The sequence below is a fragment of the Telmatherina bonti genome, assembly GCF_933228915.1.
Source record: "Telmatherina bonti genome assembly, chromosome: 1".
Classification (NCBI taxonomy): Eukaryota; Metazoa; Chordata; class Actinopteri; order Atheriniformes; family Telmatherinidae; genus Telmatherina; species Telmatherina bonti.
The window spans coordinates 39210701-39235057 of record NC_136619.1 but is presented as its reverse complement, the minus strand read 5'-3'; the positions used below and the strand labels follow the sequence as shown (position 1 = coordinate 39235057).

The window sequence follows — 24357 nt, the reverse complement described above, 5'->3', positions numbered from 1 at the left end:
ATTTCAGTGGGTGCTTTGGCTTGTCCCACGTATGCACTGTGTACACATGTAGTCCTTATATAACTCGTACTGTGATATTTCTGCTTGGGCTAGCTTTATATTTTTAGCAGACTGACAACATGGTGAGGATGTGTGTCGTTCTTTGGCCCGTCATGTGGCTCCAGCTGGGGAGACTCTGGGACACTACAGAAACATCCATGCAAATGAAATGAACTGGGTCAACACCTTTTTTTTTTTTTCTCTCTTTTGGTTAAACTTTTAGTAAGGAGTGAGATATACTCTGCATTGTTCAATGAAACAATAAGCAAGTGTTTATTTCCAGCTGGAGTGTCTGTAAAATTCCTCTGGGTCATTAAAAGCAGCAGTCATTTGCAAGAAAAGAGAAAGCTGATGTGCTGGCGGAGATGCTCTTCCATTCTACCCTTTGTTTCATCTCACTCTGTATAGGACATCAGCTATTTTTCTAATCAGTTTAATTTATTTTATCTATGTTTTAGGACTCAGTTTGATAATATATGTCATAGTTTCTGCTTGTCAGTATGGCAGTGATCTCCAAGAATGTCTGGCCAGGAAACTGCTTGCACGCATATGTTCATGTGAACAACTTTAGAGATGTCAGCGTTTCCAGATGCAAGCTTGCACAAACGCTCTTAATGGCAAAGAAAGCTGTGGACACGTGAAGGTGGTGGGGAAATATGTGAGCTTCCTTTGCACTTTTTTGCTGTGTTGACCCTCATATTTCTGCCTCGTAACCAAAGCAGGAAACTCTGAGGATTCTATCAAACCACAATCAGTTCTTTGTCCCCCCTTTCTTACTTTTTTTCTTTTACAGCTTCTGTCTTGCCAACTGCTTGAACAGCTCTCTTGAAACATGACACAATGTCCTGATAACTCCAATTAAATGTGCATTCACACTGATAGTGCTTGGTCCACTTCCATTTAGGGCATGCTCACATCAGCCTTATTGCTCCGAATCCTGGTCCATTTCATCGGAAAGTCTGCTTCGTTTGGAGGAAATGTAAATGCGCCAAACAAATTCTGATTCGGAACAAGGAAGCGGACTCGGTCCACGTACAAATGCAGATCAAACAAACTAAATACAGGAAGCGGACTACAAAAAAAAAAGTTGCTTTCTGCATGTGGCATAGCATTGCATTCTGGGTAAATACATAGCGATGGTGTTAAGAGTCCTCTGCCTTGTCTGTTGTTCATACTGCGTCCATTATTGCAGTGTATTTCCGCAGTATACTTGCATAAGACTAAATAAAAAACCCAACACAGTAGGGGTGTGATGATATGCTTTTGTCCTGATTAGATTCCGATTTTTTTTAGGTGCCGATTCGATTTAAATTGCGATTCTCATAATTCTTCGATATTGCTGATTTTTGTAGGTTAAAAACAAAAAAATGTATAAAACTTATTTTTGCTCGTCGTTTTTCTTGATTTCAATTAAGAAAGAACAAAACAGTGGCCAGATTATCACTCTGCTGATATAATCCCCAAGAAGACAAGTAAAAAGATCAATCAAAATGACAAACATTTTATAGTAGATTAATTTATTTTATTTGAAAAAAAAAAAGAAGTTTTTTTAAAATTGTGAAGCAAAAAATTCCAATTTTCTGCCCCCTAGCAAGAAGTCGCTGTAACTACATAACATGCTCAAACCCATTTGTACTGCTTGAGGGAATTGCATTGTGAAAGCAAAAATTGTGAAAACTTTTAGAAGTCAGCACTCAGTTGAACAGAGTCCCCCGAACTTTTCAGGCGCAATGTGCCCTAAAGAAAACCAAATTCTTTACAATGAGACTTTTTTTCAAGAGGTACCACCAAACTTTTGCAGACTTTCACACTGTGGCGCCCCCTAGTGAAGGCTAATTTGGCATCTGTTTTGCTTCCTGTCTCTTAGTTGAGTTGTCTCCAGCCAGTAAAAATTTGTCTGATGTTGACTGTCATCATATCTCTTGTTTTCTCACTCTCGCTCTCTTTTTTTTTTTTCCCTCCTCGCTTCCTCTAATAACGTCCTCTGCAGTTTTAGGAAAAATGCTATTCTTTGGCCCATCATTCAGTCATTCTGATTCAGTCATTCTCTTGTAGATATCTTGGAACCACCATTGACTCAATGCTGAAACTGTGCAAAAAGGGATATCAGTGTTTATTTTGTTTGCCCTATTTTGATATAGAGAAGACAGTTATGGCATTTATTAAGTCTGTTTCAGCCTTTTCTCATGTGTCATGATTTGGATGTTTGTGTCTCAGAGAAAGGAAGTCACTCACCCAGAAACTTGGCTGGTTGGGAGTTGCAGCTGAGTCTGGGGTTGGTGCAGTGAACAGCCAGCTCAGATTTACATCATGATTCTCATCCTCCTGGTGAGCAAGTTCTGGTTCATGCCATCAGGTCGGAGAATCTCAGTCCTCAGGTCAAGGAGCACACGCTACAGCAGGGGTCCATAGATCTGGTCCTCGAGGGCCACAGTCCTGCAGGTTTTCCTTGCATCCCTGCTCCAACACACCTGACTCACACTAATCAGACATTGAGCAGAACTTCATTGGCTGTTGGATCCATTTAATGGAAGCCAAGTGTGTTGGAGCAGGGATACATTAGGAACCTGCAGGAAAGCGGCCCTCCAGGACTTTAGTCAGCCCTGTGCTCCAGGAACAACTTCGCTCCTGCTGATGTTTCCTTTTTAAATATGATTTTATGCATCTTTTAATCTTTTACTGAAGTCAGTTATTTTCTATTTATTGATTTCTTGTTATTAGAGTTTGACTTCTTCTTTGTCCTTCTCACATCTGATTTTATTCATGATCAGGTTTTATGAAGATCTTTCCAGTGGTTTAAGATGGTCTTTTGTTGTTTTTCATGGTCTTTTTTTTTGCACTTGTTTACTTTATATCCCCAAAAGAGTTGTAGCTGTGTTTGTGCGTCTTCTATGTCTGTTTTTGATTTTTGTCTTATGTGTTTTTTGGTTTTTACAAAGAATTTTCTGTCATATTCTTCTGAATGACAAATCTAACCTTTTTGGTTGTTTTTAAATCAGCCAAAACAACCTCTGTGTTGATTTCCAGTTGGCTTAAAGCTTGTATCCAGGCTGGAAAAATGATGTGGAGTGTGGTTTCTCAGGACTCTGCAGGCCAGTGATGCTCCACTGAACATAATACATGTTAGTGTGCCATCAAAATGAGTTAGAAACACAGAAGTTTAAGGTTGTAAAGTTATGCAGTTTTGCTTGAAAAACCACATTAAACACTAAAGACCATTGTTGGAACAAAAACCCTTCATGGCAGTGTTGCATTTCTACAAAATGGAAAATGCTGTTATTGAAATAAATAAAAAATGGCAATAAAATAAAGAGTAATGCTCCTTGTTTTAGTGATGATCAGTGTCAGCCAAGGAATTTACTGAAGCCTCTGTCAGGTTGCGCTCCTTCTCCTGCTTCTGTTGTTGGAAATAAAAATGTTGTCAATCGTAAATGATGAAATGGATAAATGAAAAATGCTTTATGTAACCCTGAAAGAAATTTCAATGATATTATTTGTTGAAATGTTAAAATTTCAGTGATGTGATTTCTTTTGAGAAAACTCTCCCTGTTTTTCGTTTTTGTTACACACTGTTGTTTATTTTTGGTTTAAAGCCCTCTTTACAGAGGACTTTAGGCTTAGATTCCGTCACATGGGCTGCTGAGAGGTTAGTTCACATGTTTTAGAACTACAGAAAAGAAAAGTCCCAGCTTAGTTAACAAGGGAATTTTGAACTTTTTCTCTTGTATTTTCTATTTTGCAGAGTTGCTTTGTAAACACTTCTGACACCAGTGTGTCTCAGGAACATGCACAAGCCTTTTCTGTGCTTCAGGCAGGAAGCTGAACTTTGACTGTACTCTTGGACTCGGTTTTCTGTGCAGATGTGTGGCCCCTAGAGTCCCTGCGATCACTCTTGATTAAAAAAAAAAAAAAATTCTTAACCTCAAAACAGGGGAGAGGTTAGTATTAAGGGTTATAGTGAGATGGAGTTCGGTCTGAAACCTTGAAGCCAAGTGAGGAATAGCTGGAGCACAGGTTTGGGTCAACCTTCTATCTTTAATTGCAGATTAACAGACACCACTTGGCAGATAAAATAAGCTCAGCATACTGTGTTCGTTTCCTCATTGGTTTCCCACAGTGTGGAAATGATGGGGTGAGATGCATTTTGTAATCTGAGAGTTAGAGCCAGAACACACTGAAACAGCATTTTTCTCACCGCCCGTCAATAGCTAGCTGGCTTTAGTCACAAGCAGAGAAAGAAATGCACATTGTTCTATGTGTGGATGTAAGCTTAGCTCATTGACCCTGCAAACATCATTTTATTGTATCAGTAAACATGATTTTCTTACAGCAAATGTGTCCAAAGCAGCTTACTTTCCACAGAAACCAATAATTATATGAAAAAAAGGAAATCTGTCACTGTTGATGAATGAAAGTTGAACATTTTGTTTGCATAATTTGATGTTGGAGGCCATTTATTCCCTTTTATTTGATAACTGTATTAAAACATGTGATGAGTACTCTGAAGAATCACATACATTGGAGTTAATCAGACATAAAAGACTAAAAGTCTGACATCTTGCATGTCGGTGAGAGAAAAAGTTTGCAGCAGACAAACTTCTCTTTCCTCTCAGAGGGAGGTGAATTAGTGGGGATCCTGATAGTTTACATGCAGCTTAAGTCTTGCATGGCATCACACAGCCAAGAGTTGGCAGCCTTTTCACCTTCTCCCTGAGCCAAAGCGTTAAGTGTAGCTAACACACCCCTCTAATTAACCCTCTGTTCCCACACCCTTTTACTGCATATGGATGGACTCACAGGCCTGCTCCGGTTCTGTTACTCACACATGAACTAAGGAAAAACTGTTGGATCTTAACATTAAAATCTGGAGAAATCATCACCGGCTGCGACACCAGCAAGGGAATGCTTTTAAACAAATAAAACTGCTTTTACATCCTGTCTTTTTGCCAACTGTGCAAGGTTTTATATAGTTTTATATAAAAGTCTTGAGGCAGTGTTTCTCACACCTCCTGATTGCAGCTGTTTTAAACCCAGTGTGCTCTTAGTTTTATTGCATCACCAGGATAACGCTGGTGGGGATAAAGTTGCCTTTTAATCCGCAGAGACACAATCATGTCCTACAGGCCTGAGTTAGAGAGACTTCACAACACCACACTCCTGAAAATTAGAAGTCTGACGTAAAAGATGAATACAGTTACTGTCAGTTTAGAGTTTATAGCTGAGAAAATAGGGGGAGAATAACCAGAAGTTTCTTTGACAAAAAAAAAACAAAACTGAACACCGTGGTTGTTGGCTTTTTCGTGTGTGATTTAGTAACTTTTAACTAGTAATCAGTATTTAAATCAGTATATTTTTCTTAGTTGTGCGCCAAATGATTAAATCTAGAAGGCAAAATGTAGCTCAGCATCACATATTTAATGCATGTTCCTCATATTTGTCATCTTTAACAGCTTTAAGCTGTTGTAGACTCATCAACGTCAGATTCATTCACACGTAGTAAACAGGAGATGAAATCTCAACAACTTTAAAAATGAACTCTAACAGGTAACTTACTCATCTCATCATTACAGCATGAATATGAGACATTTAATAAACAATAATAAAAGAATATTGGATTGAAAAACTTAAACAATGATGTGTAGATTCACTGCTGTTTGCTTCCCTGCACATGAAGCTCTTTGTTTCTATCATCCGTTATAACCTAAAAAAAATGCAGATATTTTTTACTTTTTTCAGGCAGTTATCTGGTATTCTATAAAATTAAGATTAAATCAAGTTTTTTATTATATTTACGAGCGTGGGTGGGTGTACGGTAGAGTAGAGCGAATCCAGTGTTTGTTATAACAGACCCAAATGCAAATTTAGCTGTTTTAAATCAGACTTCCACCTCACTGGTTCTGCTTCCTCTGTGTTCCTGAAATAGACACAGTGACCGTGACACCGCAAGCAATCAGCAGTCAAATGCAGTGCAGGGTTAAAGCAATGTGGAACTTTTAAGGTGCATGTGCTATCCTCTGGGCGTGTGTGAAAATGTGTTTCTGCAGTCTGGTTGTCGTGTTTGGTCATTTTAACGATACAATCCCTCGTGCAGCTGATGCTAAAGTGGAAGAGTTAAAGGTGATAATCCCCTGATAATTTTTCACTAAAAAGAGGTCTGCCATTATTATTTTGAAGTTTTGCAATATCTGTGTACCTCCTTGCTCAGGCTTTTTTAGACGACTATGTTTGCATATCATGCCCTTGTTATCATTGATCAAAAAAAACACCATGGTGTGTGTTTTTTTTCCTCCTTTCAGGCTCAGATTTTAGTCAACAACCGTCCTGTTATTGAAGCAGAATGTGAGGAGAGGAGAAACACTTCACTGCTTCCTTTTTAGGATGCAGACTCAGACCTGTGCAGCCGGCCAGACTTTACCTTTGTGGCTTCACTTTGCAGAATTAGAGAAAGGTTCACCACGAAACAGCCGTAATGTTCTGTCCTCGCAGGGCCACGTGTGTCCTTGAGCCAGGACGTTGAACCTTCAGGTCATCTAAAGTCAGTCTGTTAACTACCTAAACTATAAACGCTTCCCGTTTGTGTAATTTTATACCCTTCTTCGTGTTTTTTTTTTTTTAAAGCTTCCTTTATTTGCCCTTCTTTTGACCTGCTGTCTATAAGATTTATAACTGTCAGATTTTTTATATTCCTACGATACCAAGGATGATTGGTACCTCCGTCTTCAATGAAAATTAATCTTCCCCGCTTGTCTCGCTCCCTCTCTCTTGTCTCCACGTCTCTCTCCTTCCTTTCTGAAGGCAATTGGTGGGGATGGGAAATGATGGAGGACAAAGGCCCCCGTGTAGCCGACTACTTTGTGGTGGCCGGCCTGACAGACCCATCTACGCCGTTGGACCAGGAGATACACTTTGACGATGTGTGCCACAAGACGGCCAAGCCGAAGGCGCCCATCACCGATGTGGCGGTGGTGATCCGCTCGATGGGCGAGGAGGTGCCTCCAGGGTTCACGTGTATCGAGACGACGCCAACTGGCCAATCAGCTGATCTGAACAATGGCGGCATCATGGCGCCTCAGATCTTCGTTTGTTACAGGCGAGGATGTGACAAGCCGCCTCTCACTGACTTAGGGTGAGTACCAGAAGAATGTTTATTTTTGGTTCTGAGGTGTTTTAAGAATATTTTCTAAATAACTTAATTAGCTAATGTTTATATATGAAGGGAACATGTTTGTCAAACTGGTCCTGCTGGAGGGCAGGCATCAAGCGGAAGTCCCTGCTTTTGTCCATATTTCCACTCTTTCTGGAAGGAAAAGTCCTCCTAACAACCATCCTGGGTATTATCAGTGTGACATGTCAGACATTTTCCTGACAGAATAAGTAAAAACAACACTTTGCATACAGAAAGGCCGGCCGGCTGCTGGATCGTCAGCTAAAAGAGAAGAGGACTTCTCTCAGTGCAGAATGGGTTTTCTTTTATTCTCCAGGTTTATGTGATTAGTCAAAGTTGGCTTGCAAAACGCAGACTGTTCCATATGCAGCTGATGTGTCGTTCACAAACAAGCCAAAGGGAAGGAGGAGGGGTGGTACTTTTTTCTGATTGGCAGATACAGCCGATCACATGCACGATAACTGAGGATCTTACATGGATAAATAGAGAGATGGGGGAACAAGTGCATTGGGAGAAAGTGGTGAAATAAGTTAGTTTAGTACATAAGTATAGGGGGGTTAGTTCCAGCAATTCATGTTAAGATAAATACATGGACCTTTAATAAATTCTGTCCTGTGATTGTTAAAATTTTATTCAAAATCACAACAATCCACCTAAATAAACAACAAAAAAGCCTTTAGCTTAAAAATATGAGTGAATAATGAAGCAGGATAAATTATATGTGTTTAGCTCTAATGACTATCCAGTACGCCACACGGTACAGGAGTTAATTAAAAGTGCTTTTTAATTAAGTAAAACAGCAATTTTTCTGACAGACAGACACACACACACACACACACACACACACACACACACACACACACACACACACACACACACACACACACACACACACACACACACACACACATTAACACAACAGTGACGTATTCTGGGCAATTAGGAGACCAGTTTACTGCTCCAGATACAAGACACAAGAGCACAGGTGTCCCAGCAGAGTCCTGTGTGCTTCTTAAAGACAATACTGTACATTTTTTACTTCTTGTGAGAACAGATATTTCTGCCATTCTCCGTTTTATTCCAGTGCACTTTGATTAAAACACCAAATGACAGAAGACCCAAAGTAACTTAGAGTGAGTCTGCAGAAAAACAAATTTAATGTTTTATGCATTTTTTTATAAATTAAGAAAAAAGTCTTCACACGGTCCAATAACCACATTTCCTGGCCAGACTCATCCATGTCTGGCATGGCGGCTGCTTGCCTCGACATCTTTAAAGCTTTGCCTATTGATTAAACACAGTACTGACTCCAGTATTTGAGCTTCACACATTTTCTTTATAGATATTTAAGTTATTTATAGCAGTGTTACATGTTTATATGATGCATCAGTCCTGGCTGGCATAACAGAAACATGCAACTTCTTATCTAGTTGGCTAGCTGTAGCTTTTAGAGTCAACGTGAAGCCTCTGTTGGTCCCAAGCTAGATGTTAATCAACTGCTAAGATGACTGACTAATTTAATATTTCCATTGAGACTGTTTACATATGAAGTTTTTGAAAGGAAAAATTGGGCAGTTAATTGGAAATTATGCAGACTACTGAATCTGTGTGTTCATTGACCAGTTTTTGAGTTAAAAAACATCAATCAGCAGATTATTAGTAAGTTAATTGCATCAATGCTGTAATTCTTTTGTGATTATTGGCATTAAATGCACCTACTTGTGATATAACACACAGTTTGGCTTCAGATTGGTATACACAGTCATCAATTCATTAAAAAAAACATAACTTTTTAATGTTTTTTGACATTAGACCACTTGTACACCACTCTTGTGTGCACAGTGATCTTAAAGGCCCGCCGGCGGTTTCAGACACCCACATTTTTAAGGGAATCTCTTTGTCCTTTATGAAAATATTGACTAAGACTAATAAATGATCAGGTGCAGGTGTGTGTTAAAACCAAGCGACAACCTCCAGCGGTTAAAAGTGAAACCTTTGCGGAAATGCATAAAACTGCAGTTCCCCCTTCATCCACTAGGGACTGACTGCAAAACAGAGCGAATCCCCATAGACTCCCATGTTAAAAAGACCAACTTCACAGCAGAAATAAACGTGTTTACAGCAGAAATAAACAGGTTTACAGCAGAAATAAACATGTTTACAGCCTGGTTCAAAAATCCATTTTAGGTTTAACAGGTCAGCTGTGGGGAGAGTGAATTTTTTTCTAACTTGCCCGTATAAAAGTAATTTAATCTCGAAGTTCGGCATATTTAGGAGCGTGTCCTTTTGATTGACAGGTACCCGATCTCCCGCTTCAAGTCAGAAGAACGTAGAACAACTGCGGTTTTTAGCCGGTTAATAACATGACTTAGCTTTAGCCCGCTTACCTCCGTTAGCTGGTTAGCTCCTGTTAGCTCTGGGTTAGCTCTTAGCTACAGGCAGCTTGGAGTTCACTCGATGTCAATCCTCCACCATGACGCTCACAGCCCCCCTCTCAGCTCCACCTCTTTGCCCATATATGTATTTTCCAGTGGAGACGACACGCATGCCCCTGCCAAGATGGTGATGGTAGGAACCGTCCACCGAGCAGCAATTCAACTCTTCAGAAACCTACGGGTGACGTCACGGAGGCTCCGCCCATCTTTTTATCCCCAGTCTCTGGTTAAAACCCATATGCAAGTCTCTGTTGCACTAAAAACATTATGAACAGTGATGTTCCAATACCAAGTCCATAAATCCCTTGATTTGGCTTTGGCAGCATATCAGCTTCCCATGTGGTGGGATGTTAATAATATCCATCATTTTTTTTCCTTAGTTGTGACTTTTTATACCGTGATTATCAGCAAACATTGCAGTTCGGCTAATTCTGCAAGAATCTGCTTTCCCCAGGTAAAAGTGATCCAGACAAGCTGAAGTGCTCTTGCTTTGCGCTGCCTGAAGCCCCACGCCCCCCCGCCCCGTACAGCAGTTTTCCCACTGCAGCTGTTTTGTGTCTGCCTCATTGTGGCTTTGCCATGACAAGTGAAAGTGAAGCCCTGTTAACAGGTGTCATCCTCAGCAGCTTCTTTTGAATTCAGTCCTTCATCTCAGCAGACCTGTGGCTTGCAGACGCAGGCGGTGACAATGCTGAGGAGGCTCACTCTTGCCTCGGTGCTTATCAGGCACTGATGCAGCCGCTCTGCTCAGACAGAATCAGCAGCTTCTGGGTGCTGAAAGCTCAGAGAAGCTTCTCTTTCCTGACAGCGATGAACTAATGAGAAGCTGAATGGTAGTGTGTGAGCAGATGAAGCCGTCAGTCACACATAAGGAATGATTTTTTTTTTTTTTCAGCGCTGCAAGGTCAACATCTAGTTTCTGCTTGATTCAAGTCACAGCAAACCTTTTGATTTGTGGGAAATTACTCATTGAATTAAGAATATTAGTACATTTTTCTGACTAAACACCCCCAGATATTTTCTCCAGTGATGTCAGCATGCCCACTACCATAGCCTGGATCTGGCTAAATGAACCAAATCATCCTTGTTTTAAATTACACCCACAGTTTTAACTTGGGAATAAGGAATACAGTGATCAGTGGGTGTAATTTCCTAACTCTTTCATTGTTTTATGAAGTTATTTTGTTGAAGCGGGGATTAACCCCGGATAAAACGAAAAGCCGGCTTGTGAAAGTGCTGCACAAACCTTTGACCTCCTTACACAACCAGCAGTTTGGCAGGGTTCGTTCAGGGTCTAATTTACCAAACACAAAAGGCAGTTTAAAATTCTACCGAGTCAATAAAGGATGATGGCATCTGCACTGCTCTGGTGGCAGGGATGAATAAGATGAGCACATCTGAATCATCACCGTAATGAGCACCATAATGAAATGCAGAGCAAATATAAAATCTCACAGATGACCACTTTCAAATCTGCGCTCTTTTCAGCCTCATTTGGTGCAACGAGACGGCAGCTCAGGTCACTCTAAACAATAATACAGGATGAGTGCAAAATGGAAGAGGGGTGTTTAAAATTACTGCCACTGTTTTGTACCTGTAGGTACAGAACCACTGTCTGTACTTGTCATCTTAGTGGATTTTGCAAAAGTATTTATGTAAAGCTGAACTGGGGTTAATATGTTATGACTGCTGGTGCATTGTACATGAACATGCATGTGCATAAACTATGAGGACAGACAGGTGTAAGCAAATGTAACTTTCAGAATGAAAATGATTATTTAGACTGAGGTGTTAAAACGAAGGATACTTTAAAGGGGAATCATAGGTAATAAAATACAAAACTTATAATTTGAAAACATGTTTCAGAATAATGTTGGCTATCAATAAGCCAATTTGGCGTTCAGTGGTGCAGTTTAACCCCTTAACGTTATATAAATAGAAAATCAATACATTAACACAAAGAATAAAGGAATAACAACAAAAAACCAAACGATTAGGAATAAAAAAAATAAAGGAAAATAACAGAAGCAGTTGGTCTCAAATTTGACATGAGGTTAATTTTATCCTGGTACGGTCCATCTTCTTTCTTCCTTTCCTTTCTCCATCTTTCCTTTTCCAACTCAGATGACTGTTTTCAGTCAAACAAGCAAAACTCACAGAAGTAAACGTAAGTAAGAGGAGAACCATCCATATAAGATTGTCCCCTCCATCCCAGCTGGTAACCTTCATATCTCCTCGTAAATATCAATGTCCCAAAACGACTTCACCAACCTGGGATCCCCACAGCCAAACCACCACATCCATTCTGCAACTCTGACATGTGGATAAGCTCTTTTAAGGATAGCAGATAGGGTGAGAGCCAGCAGATAAAACAAATGAATGTTTATGAACACGAGGCTTGGGGCAGAGCTTCAGCCACTGCAGAAATAAAACCAGTGCATCAGTCTGGTGTGGACAACATCAACCAGTGCATCAGTCTGGTGTGGACAACATCAACCAGTGCATCAGTCTGGTGTGGACAACATCACAGCCGATAGGCCAGGGTCTGAGCAGCCCATCCAAAGTGAACACCAGACCATACCGAGTCTGCATCATCTAGCAAAGACCGAAAATGGTCTTAAAACATGGAACTATGTCCACCTGTGGGTCTGGGTTGAATGGGACGGTTTAGTGTGGTTTGGTTCAGTAAACTCTGCTATCTCTGTTGTGTTTCCACAACTAACCGCACTTTCACCTGGTAGGCAGTTTATCTGCAGCACAGCGAAGGATGCCTCTGCTGTGTCATAGTGTGATGTCATAGCGGTGCGGCGCTTTCATTGAATTATAATATAGAAGAGCACAACAAATAACACGAGTGGTGGATATCCTGTAGTTTTTGTTCCTTCTTCTTGTTTTCTGGCTTTAAATGACAAATGACATGTTATCAGTGGATTGTTGTCAAGCTCCACCTCTTTGGGATGGATGAGTAAGATTGGGACTCCAACAGAAGGGTGGATGGTTCATGTTGGATTTTCTTGTGCCTTTTTAGGTTTTAGCCTGTGGAAGTGTATCATTTCACACCGTAGCAAACTGGCCCTGAATGGGGACTTTAAGAGCTTTATACGTGGAGAGAACAGGGAGCCAATGAAGATTATTATTATTTTTTTAATTTGAAATAAAAGGAACTTTAAAAAAAATAGAAACTAAAACTGGCAGAAATATGTTCTGCTGGCTCTCATCACTGTCCTCCATGCTGTATATTTCATGTGGGTCATAAAAATAATAAGAAGTCATGTATTAGTTTTATTACATCACTCAGAAAGAGGATTAGGGGTGTGACGATACGCTTTTGTCCCGATTCGATTCTGATTTTTTTTGGGGGCCGATTCAATTTGAATTGCGATTCTAACAATTCTTCGAAATTGCTATTTTTTGTAGATTAAAAACAAAAAAAAAAGGTATATAACCTTTTTTTTTTTTTTTTTTTTTTTTTTTGCACGTCATTTTTCTTGATTTCAATTAGGAGGAAACAACCCAGTAGCCAGACCATCATTCTGCTGCTATGATTCCCAAGAAAAAGAAAAGTAAAAAGATCAATAAAAAACAATAAAATGACAATTTTTTGTTATAGTGAATTCATTTTATTTATTGGAAAAAGAAATCAGTTTTTAAACCAAAAAAAAAAAAATCGATTTTAAAATTGTGAAGAAAAAAATCCTGATTTCCGATTTTTTGATTCAATTTTCCCACCCGTATTCTTTACGTAGGTTTAGGAAGACTGTCTTGATAACGGAAAAATCCTGATCCTTACTGCGGAACTGGAAGCCAAGTTTATACCTCCAGAGTGATTACACATCTCTGTCCTGAGATTTGATTGTCATTGTGTCTCCACCACCATCTGGGCTTCCGTCCATTTCTTCCAGTGACAGAACTGCGTAACCCATGCATCTCTAAGTGTAATCTTCTTCCTCCTCCTGCAGCGTGCTGTACGAGTGGAAAGAACGACTGAAGCAGGGCTGCCACCTCATCCAGACCACCCCCACTGGCTGTCCAGCCAACATCAGCGGTAATTCCTCCCAACGCATCTACATCACCTACCGCAGAGCGCCCGAGAGCCAGCCGCACGCCACGCTGGCCGTCACCGACATCTGCATCATCATCCCGAGCAAGGGGGAGACGCCGCCGCACACCTTCTGCAAGGTGGACAAGAATCTGAACAGCAGCATGGTGAGCAGGATTAACTCAAATGCTGCTTCATTTGTTACCTCACGTTTTTTTCTCCAGCAGAGTCCAGTATTTCCAGCAGCAGCACCAGTAACAGTAGCAAGGTGGATGTTTAAAGTACCGTGCCACATGAATGGACGAACTACGTGCACGAACTTTGAGTGCTCTGCTCTCTGACGGTGCAGTTCTCAAAGGGAATTCATGGAAATGGTGGAAACTGAGGTTTAAGGTGCAGCCTGAGGCGAACTGGGCGTCCCTGAAACGTCAAATCCGCATTTGCCATTTTTTTTTTTTTCCTTTTGAGCAGCTTGAAGTGAGCAGACTGTGGCTCATGTTGTCAGAGCTTGTCTGGAGCTAGAAAGAACCAAGATGTTCCCGCTCAGAAGCGTTGAATCCTCACTCCGATGCGAGACTTTCCTCGGATAATTTCTGACAAGTTCCAAGATGTTTTTTAGTTTAGAATGTGAGAAGCGAGTGAGCAACGGAAGAAGCAAAGCGGAGGTGTGATCAGACACTGACACATTCAGCTTTAAAGATGTGCTTCAGGAGAGACGTGCTTCTTTTAGAAACAGACCTGGCTTCAACTCTTAACTCTGCTTTCTAGTTATGGTTCTCCAGCCTCAGGAGAGATTTCTGCCTCCAGGTGAGGTGCTCAGACTGCCAGCAACATCCAATTATGGAAAATTTCCTCAAAGTTTCTTCCCAACGTCTCTAATGTTATTTTTCTGTTTTCAGTCCAGTTTTTTTTTTGTTAAGACACAGTTTGAGTCCCTCCAGCTTTTAGGCCTTTGCTCCTGTGGCTGTTTTCCTTTTCGCCCAGTGGTTTATGTTCCATCCACTTCTCTGTCATGTTCTCATGAAGTCTTACTTCTCTTGCGCTTCCCTTCTTTCCCAACCACAAACATGGAAGCATAATATTGCGGCTTCCAAACCGCCTTTAGCCGCTGAGAGGGGTCGGGTCCTCAGGTTCGCTTGTGTGTGATGCACAAGGAACTTCTGTGACACATACGCTGAGATTCAGGCATGCGTTTTGGTACATTTATTACACACTTTGCCAAGCTATAACAGCGACACATGGATGGATAAATGTATTGAACTAGTTAGATAAACAAACGAAAAATGATGAATGACTGAATGAGTTGTAGTCAACAAAAATTATGGCCACCTCCCACTTTAACTCTCCCATCTGTGTCCCAGGTGAGTATGCGCCCTTTACATGCTTCCATGCATGCACACGCCCAGTCACATGTGAACCACTTCCTCTGCACACATCATAGACTGTATATAAAAAGATGGACGTAGCCTCCGTGACGTCACCCGTAGGTTTCTGAAGAGTTGAATTGAAGCTCGGTGGGCGGTTCCTACCATCGCCATCTTGGCAGCGTCATGTGCGTCGTCTCACCTGGAAAATACAAATATGGGCAAAGAGGTGGAGCGGAGAAGGGGGCTGTGAGTGTCATGGTGGATGATTGATATCTAGCGAACTTCGAGCTTTCTGTAGCTAAGAGCTAACCCAGAGATAACAGGAGTTACCAGCTAACGGAGGTAAGCGGGCTAAAGCTAAGTCACGTTGTTAACCGGCTAAAAACCGCAGTTGTTCTACGTTCTTCTGACTTGAAGCGGGAGATTGGGTACCTGTCAATCAAAAGGACACGCCCCTAAATATGCTGAATTTTGAGAATAAATGACTTTTAAACGGGCGAGTTAGAAAAAAAATTCACTCTCCCCACAGTTGTCATGAAGGTAAACCTGACCTATTAAACCTAAAATGGATCTTTGAACCAGGCTGTAAACATGTTTATTTCTGCTGTAAACATGTTTATTTCTGCCGTGAAGTTGGTCTTTTTAACATGGGAGTCTATGGGGATTTGCTCTGTTTTGCAGCCCCTAGTGGATGAAGGGGGAACTGCAGTTTTATGCATTTCCGCATAGGCTTAACTTTTAACCACCAAAGGCTCCGTCCATCTTTCATATACAGTCTATGGCACACACACTCTAATGCACCGTGCACCTCCTCCTGATCTTTATTTGTCCTAGACATTAAATTACTATAAAAGTGCCCGTTGGTAAACATTTGGCACTATCTCGAGCAAGTGATCCCCTGTAAGACACAGAATTTATCTCCTGTGTTGAGCTGCACCGGGCCGAACACCTCCTAGTGAAACTACAGAGACCTTTAGTACCTCAAGACGAATATGAAACCGGGATTTTGCAACACCAATATTTCAGTCTAACTAATGCAGGAGCAGCAAGGATCATTTCAGGGAATTTCTGTGAGCAATATTTTAGCTTTCTCATAGCGACTCGCTATATGTTTATCACATGTATCCTCGCTTCTCTCTAAATGAGGTTTTAATCACTACAGTAAATCCCAGGATGCAGTCAGGAGTTTGCTTTGGTGTAGCTTTTTGGAGGAATGAAACAGCAAAATGTCTTGAGCCACACTTTACTTATTCATGTACTGCCAGGAAAACTGGAGAGTTGCAGTAATTTCTGGAAGCTTGTGCAAGCATGAAAGGAAATGAAGCATATTAGGGTAAAAACAGAGCGTGTATAAAGACATTTTTCCAGCAAGGCGTTCAGGTCAGGATGGCATGGTTTCTGTAACGGTGATGGATGCGCTGGCATTGTGACGCCATAGCGGCTTGATGCCTTCCTTGAATCATAATAAAAAAGAACGCAACACAGAAACACAGGGCAAGCTTTAAACAATAAACACTCTATAGTATATCTAAACAATGTGTTCTTAGTGCTGAGTTGCAGAAGAAGTGGAGATTCTTTGGGCCAATCAGTGGATTTCACTGTGTCATGTTCAGAGGTGGAAATTCCTGGTCCACAAAGTAAAAGTCCTGCCATGTTTTTAGATCTACCTGTACATTTAGAACAGGTGTTTTCACTAACAGCCTCGTTTACCTGGCAAATAATCTCTGCTCATTAAATTCAGCTGGTTTGATGACTGGTTGGAACAGCTGCCGGACTGGACTTTTACTTTCTGGACCAGGAATTGCCGCCTCTGGTCATGTTCAATGTTTTGGTTTCATAAGAGTGGGACTTGAATGGAAGAAGGATGGCTCAGATCAGATTTTGTGGAACCTTTCCAAGTTTTTGTGCCTGAAAAAAACCAAGAAAACGACCTGTCCTGTTTTGAGCCGCGCTCTGTGGAGGAAACAGGGCTTGTTTCTAATGAGTTTCATTGCTATGATTACTGCGCTCATATGGCCGTGCATGCTTTACGATGGTTGTTAGACGATATATCCACCGGAGGAAGTGCAGAGTTTAGAATTCTTCTTTGGAGATCCGAGGTCAGTTTCAGGCAAGCGCAAACACAGTGATGCTGGAGGAGATGGTGATAAGGTAAATAGAGGTAAGGTAATGGCGCTGGTTATGGCGACAGCAGCAGCAGCAGAGTGTGTGGAGCTGAGTGGTTGTGGCGTCTAAGTTTTTTATGGACTTTTTATGAACTTTTATCATCTGTAAACACGGTATAGGAGATCATCAACACAGTACAGCGCATACGCCAAGATGTTTCTACTTGGATATTGTGTTGTTCTTACCTTTCTGCTTCATCTGGCGTGGTCCATGTGTGTTGGAGAAGGAATCCAATACAGTCGGGATTTTCTTCTCTTATTACAGAACTCCAATGTGGGGTCACTTGATCCATCGGCAGTATTTCCAACGGAGATTGTCCGTGAGAAGCCAGTTTTGGGGAAGAATGTTGCATATAAACCCGTCCGCTGGAGGAAGAGGGGACGCCGAGGTGGAGTCCGGCAGAGGCTGAAGAGGGAAGGCCATCGCCGTATCCCCCTTCCCACCGTCACGCTGTCCAATATCCAGTCATTGCGAGGGAAAATCGACGAGCTCAGAGCTAATGTCCAGTTCCTCGAGGAATACAAAAGCTCTTGCCTTATTGCCCTTACGGAAACGTGGCTTAAGGCTCACGATGCCGACGATGAGTTGGAGCTTGCTGGGTTTGGAGCGCCGCTTAGATTAGACCGAGACCCCGGGGTGACCGGTAAGTCACTCGGAGGCGGCGTCTGTCTGTACGTCAATAAAAGTTGGTGCAAGACTATAGTGGTGCGGGAGTCGCTGTGCACTCCAGATGTTGAACTTTTATCCATCTCTTTGCGCCCATATTACCTGCCACGTGAGTTTCCCCAGCTGTTTGTGACTCTTGTTTACATCCACCCGAGGGCCGACGCTGACGTAGCCACTCGGACGATCTCAAACATTGTGCGGAGGTTCCAGAGGATCTCCCCTGAAGCGCCCAATCTTGTAATGGGTGATTTTAATCATTGTAACCCAGCAAAATCACTTTGTGGCTTTGAGCAATATGTAACTTGCCCTACACGACGCATGAAATGTCTTGACCTATGTTTCGGCTCGATTAAAGGGGCATATAGATCCCTCCGCCGAGCGCCACTTGGTACGTCCGATCATAACGTCATCTACTTGATGCCTTACTATAGGCCAATCCTTAAAAGGAGCAAACCTGAGCGCCGCCTTGTTCCTATATGGTCTGATGACTCCACCCAGTGTCTCCAGGAGTGCCTCAGCTGTACCGACTGGGACATTTTCAAAGATGCTTGTGAAGATTTAGATGAATTAACTGAAACTGTGTCTGACTACATAAGGTTTTGTGAGGATTTGGCCATTCCCCACAAATATTGTTTCAATTTCCCCAATAATAAGCAGTGGTTCTCTAAAGAAGTCAGAGATTCAATAATAGAGAGGAATAGGAGTTTTGATGCTGGGAACCTGTTTTTGTACAATGAACTTCAGAAGCAGGTGAAAAGGAATATAAAGATTGCCTAAATTAATTATAAAAATAAAGTGCAAAGCCTGTTTACTTCAGGACATTCTCGCTCTGCTTGGGACGGTGTGAAAACCATGATGGGGAGGGGTTCTAATAAGAATCCTATCAGCACTGGAGTAAATAATGGATCTGACTTTAGCTTTGCTAACAAACTTAATTCATTTTACAATCGGTTTGATATTCATGATTTCAGTGATGAATTGACAGTTTTGAAGAACAGTGTAACTGAGCCAAAAAGCACTGTCCATGTCGATCGAGTTATGGTTGTAAAACTCTTTAAAGGAGTAAAGGAGAGGAAGAGCCCTGGCCCTGACGGTATTGGGGGACGGGTCCTAAAAAACTGTGCGGAGCAAGTGGCAGACATCTTTTGTTATATCTTTTCAAAATCTCTTGAGCTCTGTCAGATACCTGCCCTGTGGAAAAAATCCGTCATCGTTCCTGTTTCAAAAGTCAAGTCACCTAAAGAACTTAATGATTTCAGGCCCATCGCGCTTACATCTCTGGTCATGAAAGCCCTTGAAAAAGTAGTTAAGTCTGAATTGCTGAGTTGTGTCAATCCAATCCTTGACCCATTCCAATTTGCTTATCGGCCAGGTAGAGGAGTAGATGATGCAATCGCTACCCTCCTAAATTTGACACTCAGTCATCTCGAAGGTGCAAGGACGTTAGTGCGGCTGCTCTTCATTGACTTTTCCTCAGCCTTCAACTCAATTCAGCCACATCTACTGGCAGAGAGACTTAAATATATGAATGTGGATGGAACTTTGATTCTATGGCTAATTGACTTTCTAACATGCAGGACTCAGCAAGGTAGAGTCAACAGCATTCTGTCTGACTCTCTGGTTTCCTCCACTGGTGCACCCCAGGGTTGCATTTTGTCTCCCTTGTTGTTTGTATTGTACACAAATATGTGCCAAAGCCTCCATGAGAACCGCCATGTCATTAAGTTTGCTGATGATTCTGTCATAGTTTCTCTGGTCTCTGGTGATGTTCTTGATCATGGCCCTGTCTTGACTGACTTTCTTGAGTGGTGTCAGTCTTCTTTCCTGCACATAAATGTGTCAAAGACAAAAGAATTGTTGATAGATTTTAGGAAATCCACTCCTGCCCTCCCTCCTGCCCTGATAAATGGACAGGTAGTTGAGGTGGTGCATCAGTACAAGTACTTGGGAACAGTACTGGACAGTAAATTAACATTCGACACCCAGGTTGATGCTGTCTGTAGTAAAGCTCACCAGAAAATGCACTTCCTTCGTAAATTGAGATTTTTTAACGTCGACAATGTTTTTATGAAAATGTTTTATTCCTGTTTTGTGGAGTCAACTCTTACCTTTGCTTTTCTTTACTGGTTTGGCATGTTAAATCTTAAAAATCGAAACCGCTTACAAAGCATAGTTAAAGAGTGCAGTAAAATTACTGGCTGTCATTTAAGTGATTTGTGGGATCTTTACAAATGCAGGGCTGTATGCAAGGCAAAGAAAATCCTTGCAGATCCTGCCCATCCTCTGCACAGGCAGTTTCAGCCATTGCGCTCAGGCAGGAGATATTGCGTGCCTAAGTTTAAAACCAATAGAGTCAGAAACTCCTTCATCCCAAGAGCCATTGGATTTTTAAATGAATCATAGTTGTTAATTTGCTACTTTTGGCGTCGCTTCATGTGCTGTGATCGCATCTTACCGTGTTTCCACTGTTATTTAACTTGCCTTTTATTATTTTATTATTTTTATTGTTTGTTGTTGTTGACTGATTGCACTTTTATGCTACTGGCTGCACACAAATTGCCCTACGGGGACCTAATAAAGTATTGAATTGAATTGAATTGAATTGAATAGAGACATAGAAATATGGAGCGGAGTAGATGGTGGCGGTCTGCGCAGCCATTCAATAAGTCATGGCTTCTTTTTTAATTGTCGTGACACATTTTGAGCCCGTTCTTGTGTCATGTGACTTTTTCTCCCCGTTTCTAAGCTATGTTTCCATGGAGACCACTTCTTGTAAGGCTTTAGCCAACAGGATCGACTGAGATAAGGTACATCAGTCGGAACCTGTGTGTTCGGTAGTAACTGGATCTTAATATCTTCTTTTTTCCTGTTTCTTCAGGTTATCAATTTCAGTTATTGTTTGTCTGGAAATGGTCAGATGCAGGAATGGGACTGAAAAACAGGGAAATAAAAACCATTTGGAAGATCTGCAGAAATCCTGAGGAACTTCTGCTGAACACAACTTTACATATTCAGAGGAATTCTGTCACTTTAAAAGAAAACAAGGAGTTTAGGAGTGGCTGAAGACTTGCACAGGATTGTGCGTATTGATTTTTAGACGTATGATTTATACTCCGCTGGCAGTGACTATGAAAGTAAAAAATGGCTGCTTTCCATCTGCTGGACCCAGTAATAACATGACAGTCCCGTATTTTCTAGGATACAGCCTGAGTCAGGATTAGTATGTAAGCAGTTCTACTGGCTGAACACAGAGAGTTTAAAATACTTTGCTTGTAGTTGGCTCGGTTCAGTACTGAAATTCTGGTCATGATAAATCTGAAGGAGTGTTAAATAATTAATTAAATATCCTAAAGCTTGTCCTTCTCAAGTGATGTTGGATAACTATCCCTCCTTGGGCCTCAAACAGTTATATAAATGAATCACACAGGAGGTTCGGAGATAAAAGTGTTTTTAATTTAAGTCTTATTGCATTAATATGAAAAAATAAAACAAAAACAGCCCAACGTGGAATTGTCTAAGATCTTGTCATGAAAAGTTAATGTATTTGATGTGTTTGATAGAGAATATTATGTAGTATTTCCCTTTGGAACATGGTGGAAAGTGGATAGACATGAGCAGAAAGCTGGATAAAACTTAAGTATGTATTTTGTAAAATGATAAATGGAAATGATCTGTGCTTATCCTGTGTAATTCTCTTCTGTCTCAGCAGAGAGCTTTTCTCAATTTGACCTCTTAATTACTCAGTCATTCCTGATTTTCTGTACGGCTTTTGGTTTTCACTCTTAAAACTTGTTCCAAGTGCAGGTCAGTGAACTTTGCGTCACGCTTCTTTGTCTTAAATCCTGATGGGTTTGATGTTTGAGATATTGGTCGTATATTTGTTCAGTCCCTTACTCAGATTTAGCTGTGGAAAAGTGTCCCCATCTCTCTGTGTGTCTCCATTTCTGGCCAACCCTTCATTTATCTGGTTTCAATAAAAGCAAAAACACTCTTTAGTAAGCAAATGCAGTTTTAAATTTTGCTATTAGTAGTGTGGAAAGAGACTTCCAGATAAGCTGCATGTAAACATGCTGCAAAGCTTCGCTGGTTGAGTAAGCACCTCATGTTTCCTGAGGCGGAAGACCGAGAGGGCAGTTCAGCAGCATGGTGAGTAAGTTATGGGGGTTAAGTGTTGGGTGATACTTGACTGCAAAGTGCAAGTAATTCAAGTCAGTTAAATCTATATTTATGCATTTATTTATTTGTAATATCAGGTTTGTCTACACTGAGAAAAGTCCGTTTTTTCTGATCAGTCCTGAACCACATCGGGCAGGAAAGGAAATTATTACTTCAGCAGGTGAAAAATAGCTGGGAGAACTCTGGGTTGCCTAGGTGACGTTTACGCGGTGATGTTGAGAGCAGAACTCAGAAGTTGTGGGTGGGTGGGCTTCAAAGTTTTGAAAATGAGCTGCAGAGAGAAAATTTCTTGGGAAAGCAAAGTGAATCCTTGTAAACATGGACGTCTGTCACTTTCAGACTCGTCCCCTGTTTACACAGGTAAACACAACAACAAGGGCAGACCTGAGGCCTGCATGATGAAGCTAGGCTTTCTCTTATCCAGGTAACTTCAGGTTAACTCTGAGTTTTCTGTACTATGAAGCAAGTTTACTGAGGAAGCTCTGCCTGAAACAGCTGGAACAAAGTGATCATAGTAGTCTGTTACGAATTAATAGTCTATAATCACTTGGATTTACACATTAACACAGTCTGCTGCCGGCAATCCTTCCTTCCTGTTGCTGCGGCAACAGTGTCGCTTTCGGTCTGGATGGTGTGTTTAAATTCTTAGTTTTTCTAAAGATTCAGCCTTCTGTGGTAAAGTAGCCGCTCTGCAGGGTTTCTAAAGGGTCTGCAACTGGTCAGATGCTGCAAACTCCACCCCTGTTATGTGAAAGGTGTTTTAATGAGGCTTTGGTGGTCTGTTTATGTTAATGAATCTTTAAGTTATGCAATCTCTTAACTCTTCCAAAAGCAAGTCATTTTTTCCCCCTTTTTTTTATGTGAAACTGCATGGGAAAACTTTAACAATTTGAAGTACAGTCAACATTAAAACATTTTATCAGGACAGACTCAGTTGTCAGATTTATGGGGGTATCCAAGACATCAATACTTTAATAAAAGCTAACAGTACTTTGTAGAAATAATGTACAGATCAGCAGGGATGCTACTTTTTACCTGCTGTCCTCACAAAGCCAAGTTCAACTCAGTTTTGGTGCTACCATGCATCAAATGTCTTCTTTGCTCAATTCCACCTTCACAGGATGGTTTATTTTTCTTCTTTTCTGACTGACACAAAACTTTCTTGTCACTTGCTGATCTTTGGCAGCTCCTGATTGGACATTATCCCCAGTTTATGCTTCTGATTGATTAAAAGTTTGACAGGAGGAAATAGTTGACAATATAAGCGATAATTTTAATGGTTAAAGCAAAACCTGATAATTATGCAACATTTATTGTATCTGCAAAGACAATACATTGATTACACATCACCAAAAGGTTCCACATCAACACTAATTTTTCTTATTTGTCTCTTGTTTTTTTAGTGGGGCTCCTCCGTTTATCTGTGTTACAAGAAGTCTGTGGCCAAAACCAACACAATAGCATACAAAGCAGGTAAGCCTCCCTAATCCTGAAGTATAAAGATGGAGATATGGATGTAAACCCACAGAGACATCAGACAACATGGTGTCTGTGAATACTTTCTCTCTCTCAGTACTACTTGGAATTACTGGATACACAGATGAGAGCATCCAGAATGTAATTTCAGATAATTGTTTGAAGTTACCTGTCTATTATCCGCACTTAATTCGAGCAGGTGTGCTAAAAATGGTTTGTGGTTTATCTCAAAGTCATGAATATTTTTTGCTTTAAATGTTTGGTCTGTTTTCGTTTTCACTTCAAGCTTGTTTCGAGGTTAGAGATGTCTGTAGGGAGAAGGAGCTGCAGAGGGCACAAGGGTCTTCTGCTCCATCCTCACATGCAAGATTAGGCGTGTTTAAGCATGTTGGTGCCTCCAAAGTGGCGTGATGAGATAAGCTTCTGCATGCCAAAACCACTTCCTGTTGCAGTATACTTATGGTAAATAATGTATTGTAAATGGTAGTATATGTTATGGTCAAAGCTGCCAACATGTTGGTACTCTGTAAGGCTTTGTTTTGTTTGTTTTTCCTGCACCTTCTGGTGGAGTGTGGCTGTGATTTGGCTCAGACTGTCTGGCTGAGGAGTTGTTGTACATGTCTTGAATACGCAGCAGACTGAATGGAGCGATCCTATCCCCTTCTCACTAATGCGTTGGATGAGTCAGTGCACAGAAATTAAGTTAGTGTTCAAACACTTCAGAGCTGGAAAAATCCAGCTGGCATTAAGCTTTGAGGTTGTAATGGTGGATAAATGTTTCAGTTTGATGTGGTTTGTATGAAATGTGCACAGCATTTATAGAGCAGC

General features: G+C 41.1%; 1 protein-coding gene across 2 annotated transcripts in view; it reads left to right on the top strand.

The window, feature by feature from the left end:
* The window catches only part of LOC306756505 (C-myc promoter-binding protein-like), a 102525-nt gene that overhangs the window by 11593 nt on the left and 66575 nt on the right, over positions 1-24357 (top strand). For both annotated transcript variants that reach the window (XM_079241250.1, XM_079241249.1), the window contains exons 2-4: positions 6835-7165; positions 13599-13845; positions 23457-23526. In XM_079241250.1, coding sequence (XP_079097376.1) covers positions 6855-7165; positions 13599-13845; positions 23457-23526 — 628 coding nt within the window. In that variant the 5' untranslated portion in view covers positions 6835-6854. The remainder of the gene's footprint in view (positions 1-6834; positions 7166-13598; positions 13846-23456; positions 23527-24357) is intronic.